The sequence below is a fragment of the Leptosomus discolor genome, chromosome 5 (assembly GCF_034619465.1).
Source record: "Leptosomus discolor isolate bLepDis1 chromosome 5, bLepDis1.hap2, whole genome shotgun sequence".
NCBI lineage: Eukaryota > Metazoa > Chordata > Aves > Leptosomiformes > Leptosomidae > Leptosomus > Leptosomus discolor.
Window position 1 is genome coordinate 34,478,918 of NC_141395.1, and position 17,536 is coordinate 34,496,453.

Here is a 17,536-nt window from a genome sequence, read left to right on the forward strand (position 1 = left end):
GCATCAAAGAAACTGTAAAAATTAAATTGCTTTGGAAAGGTCCACCCTGGAAACACTTCTTAAATCATATTGTTTGAGTATCTTTAAATGCAAGAGATCTGTGTAAGCATCCTGGTGAACCATTATACTGAACTTAACATGAAAGGAAAAAAAAAAAAAAAGAAAGAAATTGATGCTGAATACTTCTGCAAACTGTAATGTACAAATTCACAGGCTTTCCTTTCAGTTACTTGCTCACGAACTTGACCAATGCAGAAAAATTTAGGATAGTTGCATTTCTCTACATATACTAGAAACTGAATCAACATTCAAGAGAGGGCTAAGTGAAAACTAAAACAAAAAAAAATGATACTACCGTAGTACATCCTGAATAATCCAGGAAAAGTTTATTTTAGTCAGTCTCTTCAGCCGGCCATGACCAAGCACCTTTTTAGCTATTCACCCAAAGTTACAGAACGTTTTCTAGTCATGGAGCCTTATCTCTAAGGCCACATTATGTTGTTATGTTTTCTGTTTTCCTACCTTGATTCTTCAGCTGTCATCAAAAAAGTAAGTCACTGATGAAAAAGAAAATACAGTAGTGGTTTCTCAGGAACTTTTCCCCATTATTCCCATCAAGTTTACAAAAATGTTCTCTTGAAATAAATGATCCATAATTGTATCAAACAAAAACTACTATCTGGGCAGTATGTGCAGTGAAAATACAATGATTGCACAATTTTAAGAGTATTAAATCCCAATTACTCAAGTGATAAACCATGTTTAAAAATGAGCTGATCAAAATGTTTTGTGTTGTTTATTGTTTGGGTTTTTAAACACTTCCTAGTTTAAGCAAGACAATTGCCTAAACAGTGGCAACTGTGCTAACAGGAACACCACGGGAGATGTTGGAACAAGTTAAGATTAAAAGAGAGTCAACAAGACTGAGTATCTCTTTCCATAATGCCCAATTGTAAAATTTGTGTAATATTTCCCTAAGCAAAGGAGATTACTATCAGCAATCACATAACTAAAACCAACAGCCCAAGTCGTTTATTTCTCAGTAAGTGGATAATTACATTTGTCTTTTAAAACGAACAAACAAGTTGTAAAGAAGAACAAATTGTAAAGTTATCACTTAGTTAATTTAAAGAAGTTGTTGCTTTAGAGAAACACAGGTTTCTTTCATGTTGTTGCTGGAAAAGATGGCAAAACAGGGCCCTTTCTTAATCACTGGTTATTTGGACTCTAAGTATACTGTGCTGGTTAAAAAGGCTTTTCAAAAGCAGGCATTATGTATACTGTACTTCACCTGCACCACTGTTGTCTTCTAGTTAATCATTAAATGACTGAAGGGCTTAGGCAGATTAGGGAAGATCACCTAATGCTAAAAGGTAGGTATCTTTCAATGGGAAATTCCAAGTGAAACGTGAAAATTTAAGACTTACAATATCTTTCCCAGAATATTTGTTAAGAGCCCTACTTTTCAAAAGCTCTAAACAGCTGCAACTGTGAAACATTTTGGATTGTACTATGCAAAATCATTTCAACCATAAAATTTAGTGTACACAAAACCAGTCACAAAGCTAACGAACCAAGTGTGCACACAAACATTGCCTTGAGTACCAAACAGATGTGGCATCTATAGACAGTGTCCTATGTTAGAATTGTACAAGTTATTGCAATTAGCACCTATTACTTCAAAAACAAACATACTCATTTTTACATATAATACATATTACTCTATAATTATAGGTGGGAAAGAGACTACTATTCTCCTTCTTCCTGCTCTTAGCCTCACTAACACAATAGTTATAATAAATGGAATGCTAAGAATAGTATTGATTGTTTCTGTAATTAATTTCCACAGTATTACACCCAGGTGAAAGCAAGTTAATTACCCAACACTCCAACTGCCTTTCCTCACAAGTGCTCTGAAATAAACACTCGGAGCACATAAATGCTGACCAGACTATTCACTGCAACAGCAGCAACTGTAAAGGCCCTGCAGGAGGACAGAAAGAGCAGATACACCTCATACTCAATTCAGTGAGAGAAAATGTAAATGCAATTTACCGGTTTGTAAACACATTTTAAAGCAGCAGCATACCTTTAATCGGGAACTGGTGTTTGTTACAAAACTCTGATGGGATGTCTACGGTCACAGGTGACAACACAGCAAGGGTTTAGCGTTCAGAAATGCTCACAAGAGTAATTTGGGCTTCCTAAACCCATGCACATGAAACAGGTCAGCCCATGAATGGATGGACTGGCTGTTAGCTAGCACCAGGACTGTGCACCTCACCTTACATGGATTCCAGCATCTCCCACCCATTCAGGAAATAAGCTGGGACCATCACAGAAAACTAACTAAAAGGGAGGACTCGAATGACTCAGGCTTACCACATACCTCAGCTTACTCAGCCTTCTTCACCATCTTGCTCACCTCCATGCCTCAGTTGCTGCTGACATAGGATCAAACAAGTACAACACACACTACCTGAATTAATTTTTCTTTTGTAGTTTTAGGGGAAAAAATTCCTGACTGAAGTAACATACTTGAAGTTTGTATAAATCACGTTCACCTCAAATTTTCCACTCTGTTTATTTTTGTGACTGTACACCATGCTACAGAAATATGTCAAATGCCTTAGAAATCAGTGCAGTTGGAAGCTCTGAGTAGCCATGTGACGTACATGTAGTGACTCTAGATGTCTTTTACGCTGTTCAAACATAAAATTCTTCAGTTTAGGAACGTACCAGTTCTGACTTAATAGGTGTTACTAAACCCTTCCATTGCAATCCCTTCCATTTTATTATTCCCATTCTAATTTTACTCAAAAGGTTTACCCTTCCATTTATGGCATACTAACCATTTCAGAACTACTAGTTCCTGCTAAAGCCAACCGACGTTTCCACTCATTGCAAACCAGACAGGACGGACCTGCAGTATGCATTATCACGGTAATTTTACCCTCTAGCTCCATCCTGTGAAAGGTTCACTTGTAGGTTAACCCCTGTTACTCAGAAGTAAGAGCTCATTGAAGGGCATTAGGAGTATGGCCCAAGGAAAGGTGCCAATAGCATCAGCTGCTACATTAGAGGGTCATGGGCATGTGACTAGCCTGTCACAGAGCTTCATAGCATTTCAGAGTAGGACAGACCAGAGCATTTCAAACAAGACCTTTTAGCTTAATAGGTCTCTGCTTATCTTTACCAGCCTGACAAAATTCGTAGCTTATCTCCATTACCCTTCTTGCCACCAAAATACACCAGATGTTCACTGTGTCTGCTTCCAGCCACCCACAGGATGAAACACAGCTTAGCGACATAGGCTGTGATCCAAAAAGCCCACTACCTTCATTGATGCTTGGAAGTCAAGCTCATTGGATACAACTACTAAAGTTTCATCGAAATATTATGCTACCACCTTCACATCATATTAACACTGAACCAACAGATAGTCAGAAAGGAAAGAATATTTATGAACAAACTAATTATACTTTCCCTTTTAAGGACAGGAAACTTCAGTACTACTTGACAAATTAAGAAGACAAATCCTAAAATTGACTAAAACTAGAGTAAATGTTGAGTGGTGTAAAAGGGTTTAAGCCCCCAATATCTCCAGAACAGCGATAACTCACAACAGAAACACTTCCATTGCAATGCAATGCTGCAGATGTGTGGAAAAGATCCAAGGCAGGACAACAAACTTGCTTTGAAACTATACAGAATTCAAACTCTCTTTTAAAGAGAGATGGATGGACTATGAAATTTTGCAAACCTTAAATCGAAGATGAGCTACATTAACACTCAGCTTCAGGAACCCAGTATTTACCTGTGATATATCCTGTCAAGTACGGGTTTTTCATAGTTCAACAAATAACATCTTTTCCACAACAGGGCTTACACATAAGGTCTTTATTTTTAAATTTAAATTCATCTTCTCACTCTTTGATATTTATTAAATGTAAGAAGACAGGAAGAATGCCTAAAATAGGCACCTTTTAGGAAGATCTAAAAATACATCTGCCCTTGATTACATATGTCATCACTTCATTATAATTACTCTAATGTTATAATTACAACATGCAAAGATTTGTAAGGCAGATAAACTATAGAGTAACTATTTGGACCGCCTTTTGATATGACACAATATTTCAATTAGATGACTCAGCACAGTACTTTCAAAGACAAACTGCTGAATTGTCCACTCTACAAAGGAGCGTTCATTTTTATGTATCTATTTTGAATGTGAAACAAAAAGAAACAAACAACACAGCTACCCTGCTAGAACCCTTTTGTTCACATTATTGATGTTATTGATGAATACACTGAGTACGTTTGGCCTCTGATTTCACTGACTGCCAAATGTCAAAGTTAATAAACAGCCGTAAACAAATAGTGACTGCTTTGAGTTTCAAGATCTACTATGCCACAAAAATCATGCTTTCAGGCACAGTTTCAAAAGGTGACCTAGTCCAGAAAAAAAATGTTTGCCCTATGAAAAAAATCCAAAACCTAGTTTTATGTGTAAAATTCATCCCAACGTTTTAAAAGGTTTATATTATATAGAGAGTACAGTTCATCTTGGATGACCCCCATTATTTCACAACCAGTAAAATGCCAATGGAGTCAGAAGTCAGTCTTTAGAAACAGCCACGGATTTGGCTAAGTGGGAAGACAGGTCAAGGTTAGGTCAGTGACACCTAGTATAGTCACTCACTGCCCTTCTCCATCTCTTCTAAAAAAAAAAAACAAAAAAACAAAACCAAAACCAAACAAATGTAGCTTTATATAGCGCAGAAGAGCAATTTCTTTTAAAAGCTGCATTTAAACTCTTGAAAGGAAAGCAAGTCAAAGCATCCTGCGCTGGCATTCAGTTCCCAGCCTCTTTCTTCCCAATAGAGGCTGGTTAAAATTTCTGAATTGCTATAGATTTCGTAGCAGCATCCTCACCAAGGCCACCTTTGCTGCCTTAATCTCAACAGCTGTTCACCCGCTCTCATGATAAGCCTTTTCCTGCACTGTGAGGCATGTTAAAACCAGTACAGAATGCTTTGATCCCAAAGAAATATATCCACCTCATAGTGATCTCCAGCATATGCTGTTTTGTAAGAATGATACAAAGCATCTCAGACATCACCTATCATAAATACACGACCCATCAAATCACATAACACAACTGATCCTAGGGATTCAAGTATAAAAAGTGTCTCGGATATCTTTATCCATCTGCTACCAGCTTCAGACACAATATACAAACCCATGCACATTACTCAAACTTTTAAACAATACAGTACATTCATTATTCATGCTTACTTCTTTAAGTCTGTTCTCACTTACTCTAAGGTACACTATTCAGCACCAAAACAATAATAAAATTAAAAAGCAGAATTTATCACATAATGGAAAGAGATTCGATCAGACAAATGCAGCTGATCTTTTCAATAATTTAACCATCTTCCTTTCTGAACAAAACATTTTAAGCTGTTAATACGCTGGTAGCAAGAGTAATACTCACAGTTGCTTATAACTCCTCCAAGTGGGTCACCCTTGAAATCAAACTCAATATCCATGTATTTCCCCTGTGAAAGCAACATATTTTAAGACTGTAAGACATTTTTAAGAAGTTAGTTGGTCATTTTTACAGGACAAAAGAGCAATCTGGCAACCTCCTATATACTTCACCAAATTTCAAAAACCAGAAAATGATTCAAAGCCTCTAAGACAACTGCATTATCACAGCCAGAGATTTTAATGAGAATAGATTTAATCAGGTTTGTAATGGAACTCGGTAATTTGCTCCGTTTCTAAGCTTATATGAAGAAAATGCACTTTATATAAACTTTCACCAGAATGCCAAGAACACCAAACAATATTTGTGGCCATGTAGGTATTACCGTGCTTATCAACAGAAGAATGCAGGAAGAAATTATCTTCCATGCAGACTTGTTTTCTCACTGTAAAATCTTCTTGGATCGTGAATCAAGGCAGCTGAAGGGTAGCTGCTCAGTTTGGCTTGAAGGACTGGCTGGCAACCATTACTGTTAGTAATCATGGGGTGTCTGTCCCTAAGTGTGTGCCTGCCTTGTAAAAGTGATGGATTTTTCCCACTGAACTCTTTCCCTCATAACTCAGAAGACCAGAGGCAACAATTAACAGATCGTCACCACAAAAGCAATTTCATTTTCAAATGTACTGGTGCAATGTGTTTCCTTGACTTCTGTTGGCTTTTCCACATCACAGAAGATCGCTCTGGTCTTTGCATCATTTTAATTTATATGACAAGTGTTTAATGTAGTAACAACTACATTTAACAGTGATAAAATGGACAGACCCATACTGTGTAGAAAAGGCAAAAGCAGAACAGCTCACATTGGCAAGGAAGTTTAGAAAGATAAAAACTGCTGGTAGTAATTCAACCACATTCCACCAGCCACGCACAGAAATGATCTCACCACCCTCTGGTGCTTACTTAACAGAGGACAAAAACAACCTATTGTGAAGAGAAGCTTTGTGTTTATACTTCCTTATTCACCGCATGTAGGAAGAGTTTTCTTTTTTTTTTCTTTCTCTTTTGATTTTAATTACAGAACATAAAATCCAAGCACTTTACATGGACTCCCTCAAAAATATTTTCTAATTTTGTATTTTGTCAAAATTGGCTTGACTTTATCTAAACTATTCTTCTCCTTGCTGGCAGCTTAGGCAGGCTAGATAGGACAGTACTTGTACTTTCTTGTTTGAAGTTAATTCTAATCTGATTCAAATTTCAGAGATAAAGAATTAAATCAGATAATTAAATTCTGATTTCCCAAGGACTGGGCCAGCTGTATGTTTCCAAAAGTATTTTTAGCTTTGTGCTTATAAGCAAGGGCTTGAAAGGTGAAATAGTAGTTAGTTGCACTTTGTACTGGAAAGACTTCTGTTTGCAAATGGCACCTCTTCTCCTTTTCGCTGTCTCCTCCTCGTTTCTGTAGTATGTCATCTCATAGTTGCATTTTTTCCTACCCTTTCTATCAAAAAATAATTTTTACAGCCCCTCAAATTTTGGCCCTGACCTTGTGATGAACACCTTTTGCTCTGTTCACAAGCAGGGGCGATGACAGCATTCATAGCCATGAGGAACAATATCATCAATCTTTGAGAATCAGAAGGGAAGGAGAGAGAAGTGTCCCATGTGGAAAAAAAAGTGCCACAATATCCCAGGCTTTTATCCATTTGCCTTTACTCACAATGCAGCATTTCCCCAGTGTAATAATTTGTCTTCTGTGGTCTACCTTACACATCTCACGATATTACTCTTCTGCACACAAGTGAGCAAATTACAAGGTTGCATTCAGTCTTCTGATTTTAGCAGGACAAACTATGATGAGCACTCACAGTTCTGAACCTCCCAACTTTAAGTTCAGCTGTTTGGGGTTGGGTTTTTTTGACCTGAATTCAACCAGTTAATTATAAAGCCTACCAGCAAAAAAGTAACATTACAAATGTTTATATTAAAACTGAAGTTTTAAACACAGTTTGAAACATTATAGAAAGAAAATGAGAACCTGACATTGCAATTGTAACAAAAAATGTATATATATGGATGGAAAACAAGATCATGCAGAAAGATCGACCGGCTAAGCAGACCAGTTGCTAGGCATATGGTCACGGACATTAAAGCCACCAGTGCCAGAAAATTAAAGAATCCAGCTATGCTGTAATTATGTTTTCATCCAGTCACAGACTTGTCACATCCTCATTTTTTTTTCTTTTTTTTTTTTTTTTTAGCGTTTACTTTGATTCTCAATAGAACATCAGAAACCAACAAGATTTCTGACAAGGAGGCAAAGCACCTTTTAAAAAGAGGGGTGACTGCTAATAATGCACTACGAACAGATTGGGGAAGGAGAATATGCTCAAATGTACAAAATGAAATACTGATTGCTGCTGAAGTTGTTTGCCTTCTCCAAACACCACGATCCTCAGACAACTACAAGAAATTTCTCTCTCCAAATTATTCATTCCTTCCTTACAGATGCCTTGATGGTTGATACAAGATAAAACAGAAATACCCAACCACATAACATGCTCCACTGAAAGGAATTCAAATACAGCCTTGAAGAAAATACTTACAAATCTAGAGGAGTTGTCATTCCTCACTGTTTTAGCATTTCCAAAAGCTGGAGAAAGAGAAAAACAAATATGACAACCAAATATATTAGGAAAAAAAAAAAAAAAAGCTAAAATATCTATGACTGTTTATATATTTCAAGAAATAACAGACTTCCGAGAAAATACCCTGTTCATTGTATGAGTCACTGGGGATAGATGGAGCATAACAGATGTGATCACAAATGAGAAGTCACCTCTGGAAGTCCAAAGAAATTTTGTCTCAACACTTCCTTTGTTTAAAAAAGTGAAATATGAGCATACAAAGGGAAATGGCTCCAAGAGTAAACTGCACCTGGATTGAGCCATATATCCTTGGGGTTTGAATCATCAAACTTAAAATTTTATTACCCAAATAACTTTAGATATAGCAAAGACTTCTTTCTTTTCAATTCAGAGAAAGAAATGAATCTTAGTTCCCAGAACTGAAGATGGTAAAAGACAGAGGCCAGAACTGAGGAAATCACAGAATGACACTTAAAAATCACATGGTTTAATCAATGCTTTCAAACTATTTATGCTATTCCAACACATTTACCCTAGCTTAAGCTGAATACTAATTAGCTGAAATAAGTCTGATTCACAAGAAAACTTCAGCACACTCTTCAGCTTGATCTAAACTAGCTTTTTGAATAGTTTGGGTTTATTTTCTTTAGCTCAAGTTTTCTGATGATGAGAACTCTCCGAGAAAGGACTTCCGAGGGCTACATTCAGACAGGCAGCCATCAGCTTAGAACACAGGCAGGACAAGAACCCAGATGGGAGGACAATTCAAGCTCTAAACATCACACATTGTCAAAGCACGCTGAGTCAAACAGAAGTGTCCCCTATGTTATTAAGTACAGCACTCCTGCTCCAACAGGAGACTTTATTTATACCAGTATTTATTTATATAGCATATATGTTTTCAAAGATCAAGTCAAGTCAATGTTTTTTGGACAGAAATAAATACATGCTTTTAGGCTTCAGCAAACTTGCATGAGTAAACTTATTCTTGACCAAAGAACTGAGGCCAAAAGGAAAAGTTTGTTGCTCCTGAAGGCGACGGATAAGTGAAGGAATTGTTTTTAAAATCTTTATGCCCTGCAATAAATCATCTTTTCAACAACCAAATCTCTGAGCTGCATTTTCTTAAACACAGTGCTGAACAGTAGAGTCATTTATAACTACACAGAATCAAGCACAAACGTTCCATTATAAAGCATGAGACACATTACTCAGTTTTCGCTTAAGTTCATTGTTTCTAAAAGTTAATTTACAGTAGCAACCGTAGCTAAAAAAAAAATCCTGTAAGATAAATTACACATATGTAACATTTCTGTCATTTCCTTGCACTGCAGCTCAACTGAAACAGAAATACATAAGCAAAGAAAAATAAATCTAACCACAAATGCTTAATTTCTGTCTAAAATGTATATAAGCAGCCAGGCTTACTCAGCAGCCTCGTGGAATAACCCAGCATCCTACCTTCAAAAAAGCTAAATAGGTAGGTACCAGTGCACCAAGTAGAAAAAATAATAGCTTAAAATGATAAGGGACTCTTCTGTAAGCTTACTGTGTTCCCCTTGCATTAAAACAAAGATTCACAAACCAACAAGAAATCCAATACATTTGGCAGTTCCTGTGAAAAAATCTACCTTTCGCAAGAAAAACCTTCTTACTTCCCATACTATTTCAGTCTAAATCTGAAATCTGCCCTCCAGAACAGTGATCATCAAAGAAAGGCTTATCCAGCACTTTTATTAACCTTAAATTTTAACATTTATCCTTTCTGTACAAGTCTTTGCTTACATTTTTTGTGTACAGTCATTGACCACATTTTACCCATCCAGTTCACCGCTACTCTCAGCCTACTTATGCATGCCCTTCCCTTTTTTTTAATTTCCCCCCCTCTTCTCACTTGTGGAGTGCTTGCTCGCTATAGACTCCAAATCATTGCATATACCTATAGACAGCTAGGCAATAAACAAAATGTTGACACTCAACAGTCTTACAGACACTGCATATCAGCTGGCCATAATGCAAAATTATTGTACAGCAGTCATGAGAATTTAACTCAGCAACACAATAGCTTAGATAACTGTGGGAAAGACTGAGACAATAGACCTAAATAAGTCAACACCAACTAAGGCACTTCTGAAGGCAATTATTAGACAATGGGACAAAACTGCAAGCTTTGAGGATCATATATCCTATTTCCAGGAAAAATGAAGATCCTGTTTCTGGCAGCCAGCATCTTTAAATTAAAATGACTAATTAAAAGGTGAAAAGTCTTTCATGGGAGAGCAGGAAAGGTAGTTGTCAGGAAGACAGGCCAATAGAGTCACCAGACCCAGGGAACAATAAGTCTCAGGGAACAACAGGCATGCATATGGATTGGCTTAGTTTTTTCTAAGATCCATTTCTTCACCCTTTTTTTTTTCCTAAGAGAGAAATAATGCTTTACAGAGATTGTTTGTTTCCTAGAGACTATAATATAATTTGGAAGGAAACGAATGAGAGGGACTGAACTGAAGTCAATTCTTTTGACACAGCCAAGCATCACCAAAGCAGGGTTAAGAAAGGGTACACCCCCAGAGAACAGCAGGAGGAGTCTGGGAAATATGACCTAACCTCCTAAGCTCTCGCTTCATGAGGGAGTTTTCAGTTTTCCTCTCAAGAAGACTTCTCCGTAACTGACTAAAATCTTGTAGCTGTCTCCACAGAAAGCATCTCCTGTGGTTTTGGACACCAAATAACAATGAAACAACAGACAGTTTTCCAAACCATCTCAGCAGGAAAGCTGATACACACAGGGGTAACAGACTTCTACATGAGATTCTTACCTTCAAGAACTGGATTTGACTGCAAAAGTTGTTCTTTTACTTGATTAACCTCTGCCCCTTTTCCACACACAGCAGCTACATATGACATGACAAGTTTGCTCGCCTCTGTAGGTGGAGAGCAAAATAAAGTGGTAAGTATTAGTAAACAGGCCATAAAATGATTTGCAAACTTGACATTTTCACCATGCCAGACAGGAACCGTAAGCACATTTCACTTCAGTTTTCTTCTACGTTGTTGCACCATCTGGAAATGAGGAAGGAGCTCATCCTGCTATGAGACTCACGCCATTACCTCAGCAGCCCTATTGAACTAAATAGCTAGAGCTCTCCCAAGCTAAACAGCCACCAGTGGATATAGTACATTACCCGCTACTTTTTCATTTAGCCTTCATTCAGCATTCAGTAAGGAAAGAACATTATCCCTAGCTGACACGTTGGAAATGTTTTAATCTACACTGAAAAAATAGGCCCAAGCAGTTTCAAGGTGCAAAATTCAATCAGTTTATATCAGCAGATACACAATACCACAAGTGTAAACATACAACACTATACACATGTAATTACAACTCTAAAGTACGCTACAAGTACATGAATAACCACGGTTCAACATCACAGAACATTACGCAGTCTGTTTCAAAGTATAACGAATAGAGAAAGTGAAGCATTCATATAAATAATGAAACTAACTAAAGGTACAAACTTTTAACGAAGTCTGGAACAATTTTTGGGCTCATACGGTTGTCAATCACCCATATATAGACATAAACAAATACTAAAGAATCCATCCAACCCTTGTATTTTTGTTGGTCAGGACAAAGAGCAGCTGAGAAAGGATTCTGTTTATAAACAGAGTCTGTGATGTTTAGTACAATGCAAGATATACAAATTTGAGGTAATATCAGCTAATATACAATGTAATTACTAACAGCTGGAATCCCTATGAACTCAACACATTGGTCAAAAAAAACATTACCTGTTCTTCAGAGAACTGCTACAAATTTAAGGGTTTCATTTCAGGAAAGAACTGACAAACAAGAAGTTATCCCTTGGATTTTGATTCTTTTCTATTTAATCAAACTTGTTTGCTAGTATTAAATTACTATCCCATATTATAGAGGAAACTGAGCAAACCTGTAACGCAGGAAGCAAGCATGTAGCAAGAACTATAGGTGCGTCCATAAGACACACACACCACACCACACCCCATCTCCTTTAATCACACCTTAAACCCAATTCTCATTTTTAAGAATATGTTCCCTTCAGAGCTTGGAATTACCAAATTATTTTATGTTAAATATTTCCTAAAACAGTCAACAACTTTAAGTAGAGCTACTCAGTCACTAAGAGAAGAAAGCATTGAAGCAGAAAATAAGGTATTATAAAACGGTATGCATTAAAACAACACACAATGACTTCAAGATAGGCTTTGAACACCACTGAAAGAAAATAAAGGCCTTTTCTTTTATTAGGAACTCTCTTTGGTCCAATAAAGACACCAGGAAGGGAATGATTACCTTAACATCTAAAAATATTTAAATACAGCCCTCATTCTGGTAATGTACCATGTTTTCTTGCACAATGTTACTATAGATTAGCAATATAAACATGCTGTGAAACAAGAACAAAATTTGAAGTAAATAAAAAACCTCAACCAATGAGAGTTCAGTTTCAATTCTTCCAGCCCAAACATGCCAAATGTTCCAGCTACCAAAAATCTAAAACAGTTACATAGGTTCTGTACCAACAAGTTTGTTTCTTCAACTCCAGGAACTTCCTTCCTGACACCCCCCCCCCCTTTTTTTTTTTTCCCCAACAGAAACCCAACTTCTCAGCTAATAGCCCCATTTCAGCAACAGTACTTACATCAAATGTTAGAGCGAGAATAGCAAAGATTCCAAGTCGATTACTGACTTGAATTTCAAACCCTGTATTATTCTGTACTTTTATAAATTAATTATTCCTTTATAAACAAGGAATAATTCAATATTATATCCCATATGGCTATCAAAATTACAGAACAGTCAAAATCTCTACACAAATCTGAATCTACCAGAATATTCTTTACAAATAGAGACATTCAGAAAATCAACCATTGCTGCACCTTTCAACTAAACTAAATGAGTAAAAGGTGGACCTCAGTTGTACGAGTTGCCTGATAATTCACAGTTCCTGAGGAAATCAAGACATTAAGCAGTATCAGTACAGAACTCCTTTCTAAAGTCTGAACTCCTAGCCAGAATCTCTAACAATCACATAAATAAGAACTTTATTATTTTAATACACACTTTTACTGGACACAGATGCATCTTCCATGTTACTAAACTGAAAAAAAAGGATTATATTACAAGATTTCAAGACCTCTCAACTGGGTGCCACTAGTCACACACAAAAAAAAAAAAAAAAAAAAAAAACAAAAAAACAAGAAGATGAAGCTTACACTTCACATTTTCACAAAAGGCTTGGAAAGCAACTTCTTGTCACCCACTTTAAGTCTTGCTCACTATAAGCATACGAAGCTCCAAATTTTCTCATATTAAAAGGAAAAAACTCTTAAATAACATGGAAACAGATGTACACGTTGCTACCTGCTGACTTTTTTGCAAGTCACCTCAGTTTAAAATTGCTATTTTAGAAAATAACTGGTTTCTTTCTTTTTTAAGGTCTGTCTAAAATGTTCTGCAGTTATGCAATCCTTGCTTGATTTCTACCATTGCAGTTTAAAAACTAGCAGTCATTTTCAAGGCTATTTCAGCTTTGCCTGAGAAACACAGTGTTCTGGTACACAAGCCAATCTTGGAATTGCTGCTGAGCACAGTATGCAAAAGACTGATGAAATTTCCAGAGTAATCAGCTACTATTATTTATTGTCCTTGGATAAATGGCATGATGCAGTTTAAATGTATACATTTATTAAAAGACATTCAAAGTATCAAAGGACTGTCTTCCAGTCTAGAAGACCAAGAGCATCCAGTTTTCTACATCTTCATGTTTCCCACAAGGAAAGCCTAAAAGTTTCCTTTCCCTTGCAATACTGTGTCACAAACCAGCAAGACTCTAGTATGACTCTGCCTACTCATGAGGATACTGTATTAACATGTGATACAACTGCATCAGAGTAACAAAGTGAAAAAACACTAGTTTATGCAAGCTCACACCCACAGCAAGTGTGACAGCATTCGTTTTCTGCAATCACCAGACAAAAAGACACCTGTATCCCTCAACTCTTACAGACTCTAGCATCACTCTGCAAGACTCTGAATAACTCTGAATGCTTTCAAATAAGATAAAAACTGCTTATTACCTGTTTTTCCAGCTCCACTCTCTCCTGTAATAAGGATACACTGGTCTTTGTCCTGGTCCCTTAAAGATCTATATGCTTCGTCTGAGAGAGCAAAGCTGCAAAGAAAGAGTCAATTGGGAATTAGATTTTAAAAAATACCAACAATAACTACAATCTGTCTCTCACATCCAGGCAGGGAAAACAAACAAACAAACAAACTCAAACAAACACACCCCACCCCCACGTGCTGATGTTCTGTAAGCGGTGAAGCATTTACTTTTCAGAATGTAAAGACCCACAGAAGCAAAATGGATACTTTTTCTCAGTGGCTTATTTAGACTTTCTCCAGGAACAAGCAAACATAACCTCTAATCGTTTCTTAAGAAGCAAGCTCAAAAAAAATTCACATAATTTCAGGGAAATGTACATAGCTTTCTTCTTCATTCAATAACGAATGTCATATTTTTCATTGAACAAAATGCCATCACATCAACAGGACGTATTCTGTCTGAAGACATTTAAGAAAAAGAAACAGGAAAATCCTTAGCACTAAGGATACCATAAGCTGTGATTTCTACTCAAAAAAGTACGAAGAAATCTCAAAACCTTATAAAATAAGAAGCATTTTAAACATTTGGATATTAATGGACTTTCGCATAAACACGCAGAAGTGCTTCCCAATAAGTGTGTTTTCTTAACTCAGTAAGGGTGATGTCATGCAGTGAAATTAAAGAATATAGTAAGAATCAACAGCTTGCTTTATTCTGCAACAGTTCAGGATATTTGCATTCAGCTGATAACTTCAAACAGATCAAGTATTTGTTTTGAATAACATAGTCATATAGTGCTTTCACAGGCAGCCACAGCCCCTTTATAGATAAGCAAGTTCTTTGTCATGAAAGTAGTTAGGGGTAGCATGGACAAAACAATGCAAGTAGAGAGAGCCACATAGAGCCTTTTCTAGAACTCCTATTGACACAACTTGAAAGCTTCAAATATTAAACCTACACATACTCAAATTAGTTCATATTTATTTCTTTTTTTTTGGCTACCACTGTGTCTTAGCTCAGGCAGTTCTTCATTCTGGCTTTTCTCCCCCAAAAAGTTTATGGAGAGCATGTCCTATTGTCTCAAATTTAATTATCACATACATGTATCATACCATTTATACTTCCTCATCTCTCATCAGTATTAGACTCATCTCATATTTACTTATTTGGGTTTTGCTTTTGTTTGCTTGTTTGTTCTTATGGTTGCATCACATTATCAGCTCAGCCATCCCGCAAGAGACCAGCATACCAAGTGAATGGTATTCTGAAAAGGTTGGAAAACAGGTAAATGAAATACCTTACTGCTCCTTTACTACTAAATAATCACATCTTTGTGCCTCTCTCAATCTCTTCTCTCCTGCAGCACATCTGCCTGTCCAGGTGCAGGATGAGCCCAGGGCTCCGTTTCCCACAGCTTTTCTTGCCAACTTGCATTATCTAAGGCACTAAATTACAGTTCTTCTCTCTGCACAGGTGGTTGGACCATCCACTTTAGAATCACAATCAAAGGTCATTAACTCCTTTTCACATACCATTGAACCGAAATTTAGACTGATCTCTCAAAACTTAATACTGCTACAGTGACTGAAGCATTCGAACTCAGTAGTTCAACTGGAGGTGAAAATGTGTTTACGCAAAAGTAGCAGTCTGTAATGCTTCTAGCACTACAATAAAGTCAATTTGTGATGTGGCCAACATGCTGGAGAACTAACAAAACAAAAATTAAAAATTATTCTGCTGCTGCTGAGAGACCATGACACAATTTCTGGCATCTACTTTACTGACCGGAATCCAAACTACAGTAGCAATAACACTTTACCAGACTCTCTTACAGGATATATTTAGGAAATGAATAATATTTGTTGAACGCAGCCACAGATATACTTGTAAACTGAAAAGTACAACGTGCGGCACTCAGAAAAGCTTATTTCAGTACACATCACATTCCATTTTGCAAGGAGGGAAAAAAAAAAAAGGCAGTAGGATGAAGATGAAAGAAATAAAACTGCACTGAGCATTCATGGGCCGTGTGATAAAACATTAATACTAATGTCGTGGTTTCTATGGGTTTGTTTCAGGAAACCAGCTTTCAGCAGGAAGGTAAGACTCTGAGATGATTTTCAAACCTACAGACTGGATGGCTCATTCTGTGCCTGCTGTCCTTCAATCAACAGCTATCAACTACCCAGTATTTCACTGTTGAAACAACTCGGCAATAGTTTCACGGCAGAAAATGAAGTCAGTATCAAGCACTGAGAAAGTATTCTCCCTGTTGATATACTGAGTTATGAGTTAATCAGCTTAGCAATCTTTCCTAATACACTGAACTGTAGTTTCCCAACAGCCCCTGCCAAAATATATTTTACTGCTTAATGTATGTATTAACTCTGCCTGTGCTGCATAGTTAAAAACACCAAATCATGCTTTTTCTCCTCCCTCAGCAGAGAAGCTTACAGCCTAACAATACTGCAGCAAGTTGGAGAGTGGGATTTCATCCAGTCTAGGTTTTAGCCAATCTAGTTAGAGACAACATACACTATCTTTTCCTCCAATCTACACAATCTGGCAAAATCTAATACTTCACAAGTATATCAAATACGATAAAATTTGAAGACAAAATACTATAGACAAAAGAAAAAAATAAGTCAACTCATTTCAAAATAAGTTTTGCATACGCACTTATCAGAAGTTACCAGTAGAAGTGTTCTAAAATTTACCTCTGCCATTTCAACCACTGGTCCAACAATTCAACTGAAGGAGGCATAACCAAGGCTATAGTTAAATAACTAAGATTTCTTTGTCTTTCTGACACTGCATAAACAGCATTAGACACATTTATGTCAAAGCCTGGACAAAGATCTTTATCTCAAAGAAAAAGACACATCTATTCATTTGTAATGGCGACTTTCACGGCACACCATTATACCTCACAGCCCTTCCTATCTATTATCGCCTCCTATTGCAGCAATAAAACAAAACAAAACAAACTTTGAGTCTTGTGGTTCAAACTCTATTTGTTCCAAAAATTATACCTTCATGCTATTTCCTATGTGTTACACACACATAAAAATTCCGTTTAAGGTCATTCTAGTTTAACACATTTTAATGATCCATAGACCACAAAGAATCCTTCTATTCCTTTTAGCAACATTAAGGTCTGTGAAGTCACCATTTGCAACTATAGGTTTAAACAACACACCACTCTTTGAGCCACCTCACAATTACAGGGCCTAAGTAAAATT

General features: G+C 36.8%; 1 protein-coding gene across 4 annotated transcripts in view; it reads right to left on the minus strand.

The window, feature by feature from the left end:
• The window catches only part of MYO1B (myosin IB), a 95,784-nt gene that overhangs the window by 46,835 nt on the left and 31,413 nt on the right, over positions 1 to 17,536 (minus strand). For all 4 annotated transcript variants that reach the window (XM_086466140.1, XM_086466138.1, XM_086466139.1 and 1 more), the window contains exons 3-6: positions 14,266 to 14,360; positions 10,965 to 11,069; positions 8,104 to 8,150; positions 5,504 to 5,567 (exon numbers count right to left, since the gene is read on the minus strand). In XM_086466140.1, coding sequence (XP_086322266.1) covers positions 5,504 to 5,567; positions 8,104 to 8,150; positions 10,965 to 11,069; positions 14,266 to 14,360 — 311 coding nt within the window. The remainder of the gene's footprint in view (positions 1 to 5,503; positions 5,568 to 8,103; positions 8,151 to 10,964; positions 11,070 to 14,265; positions 14,361 to 17,536) is intronic.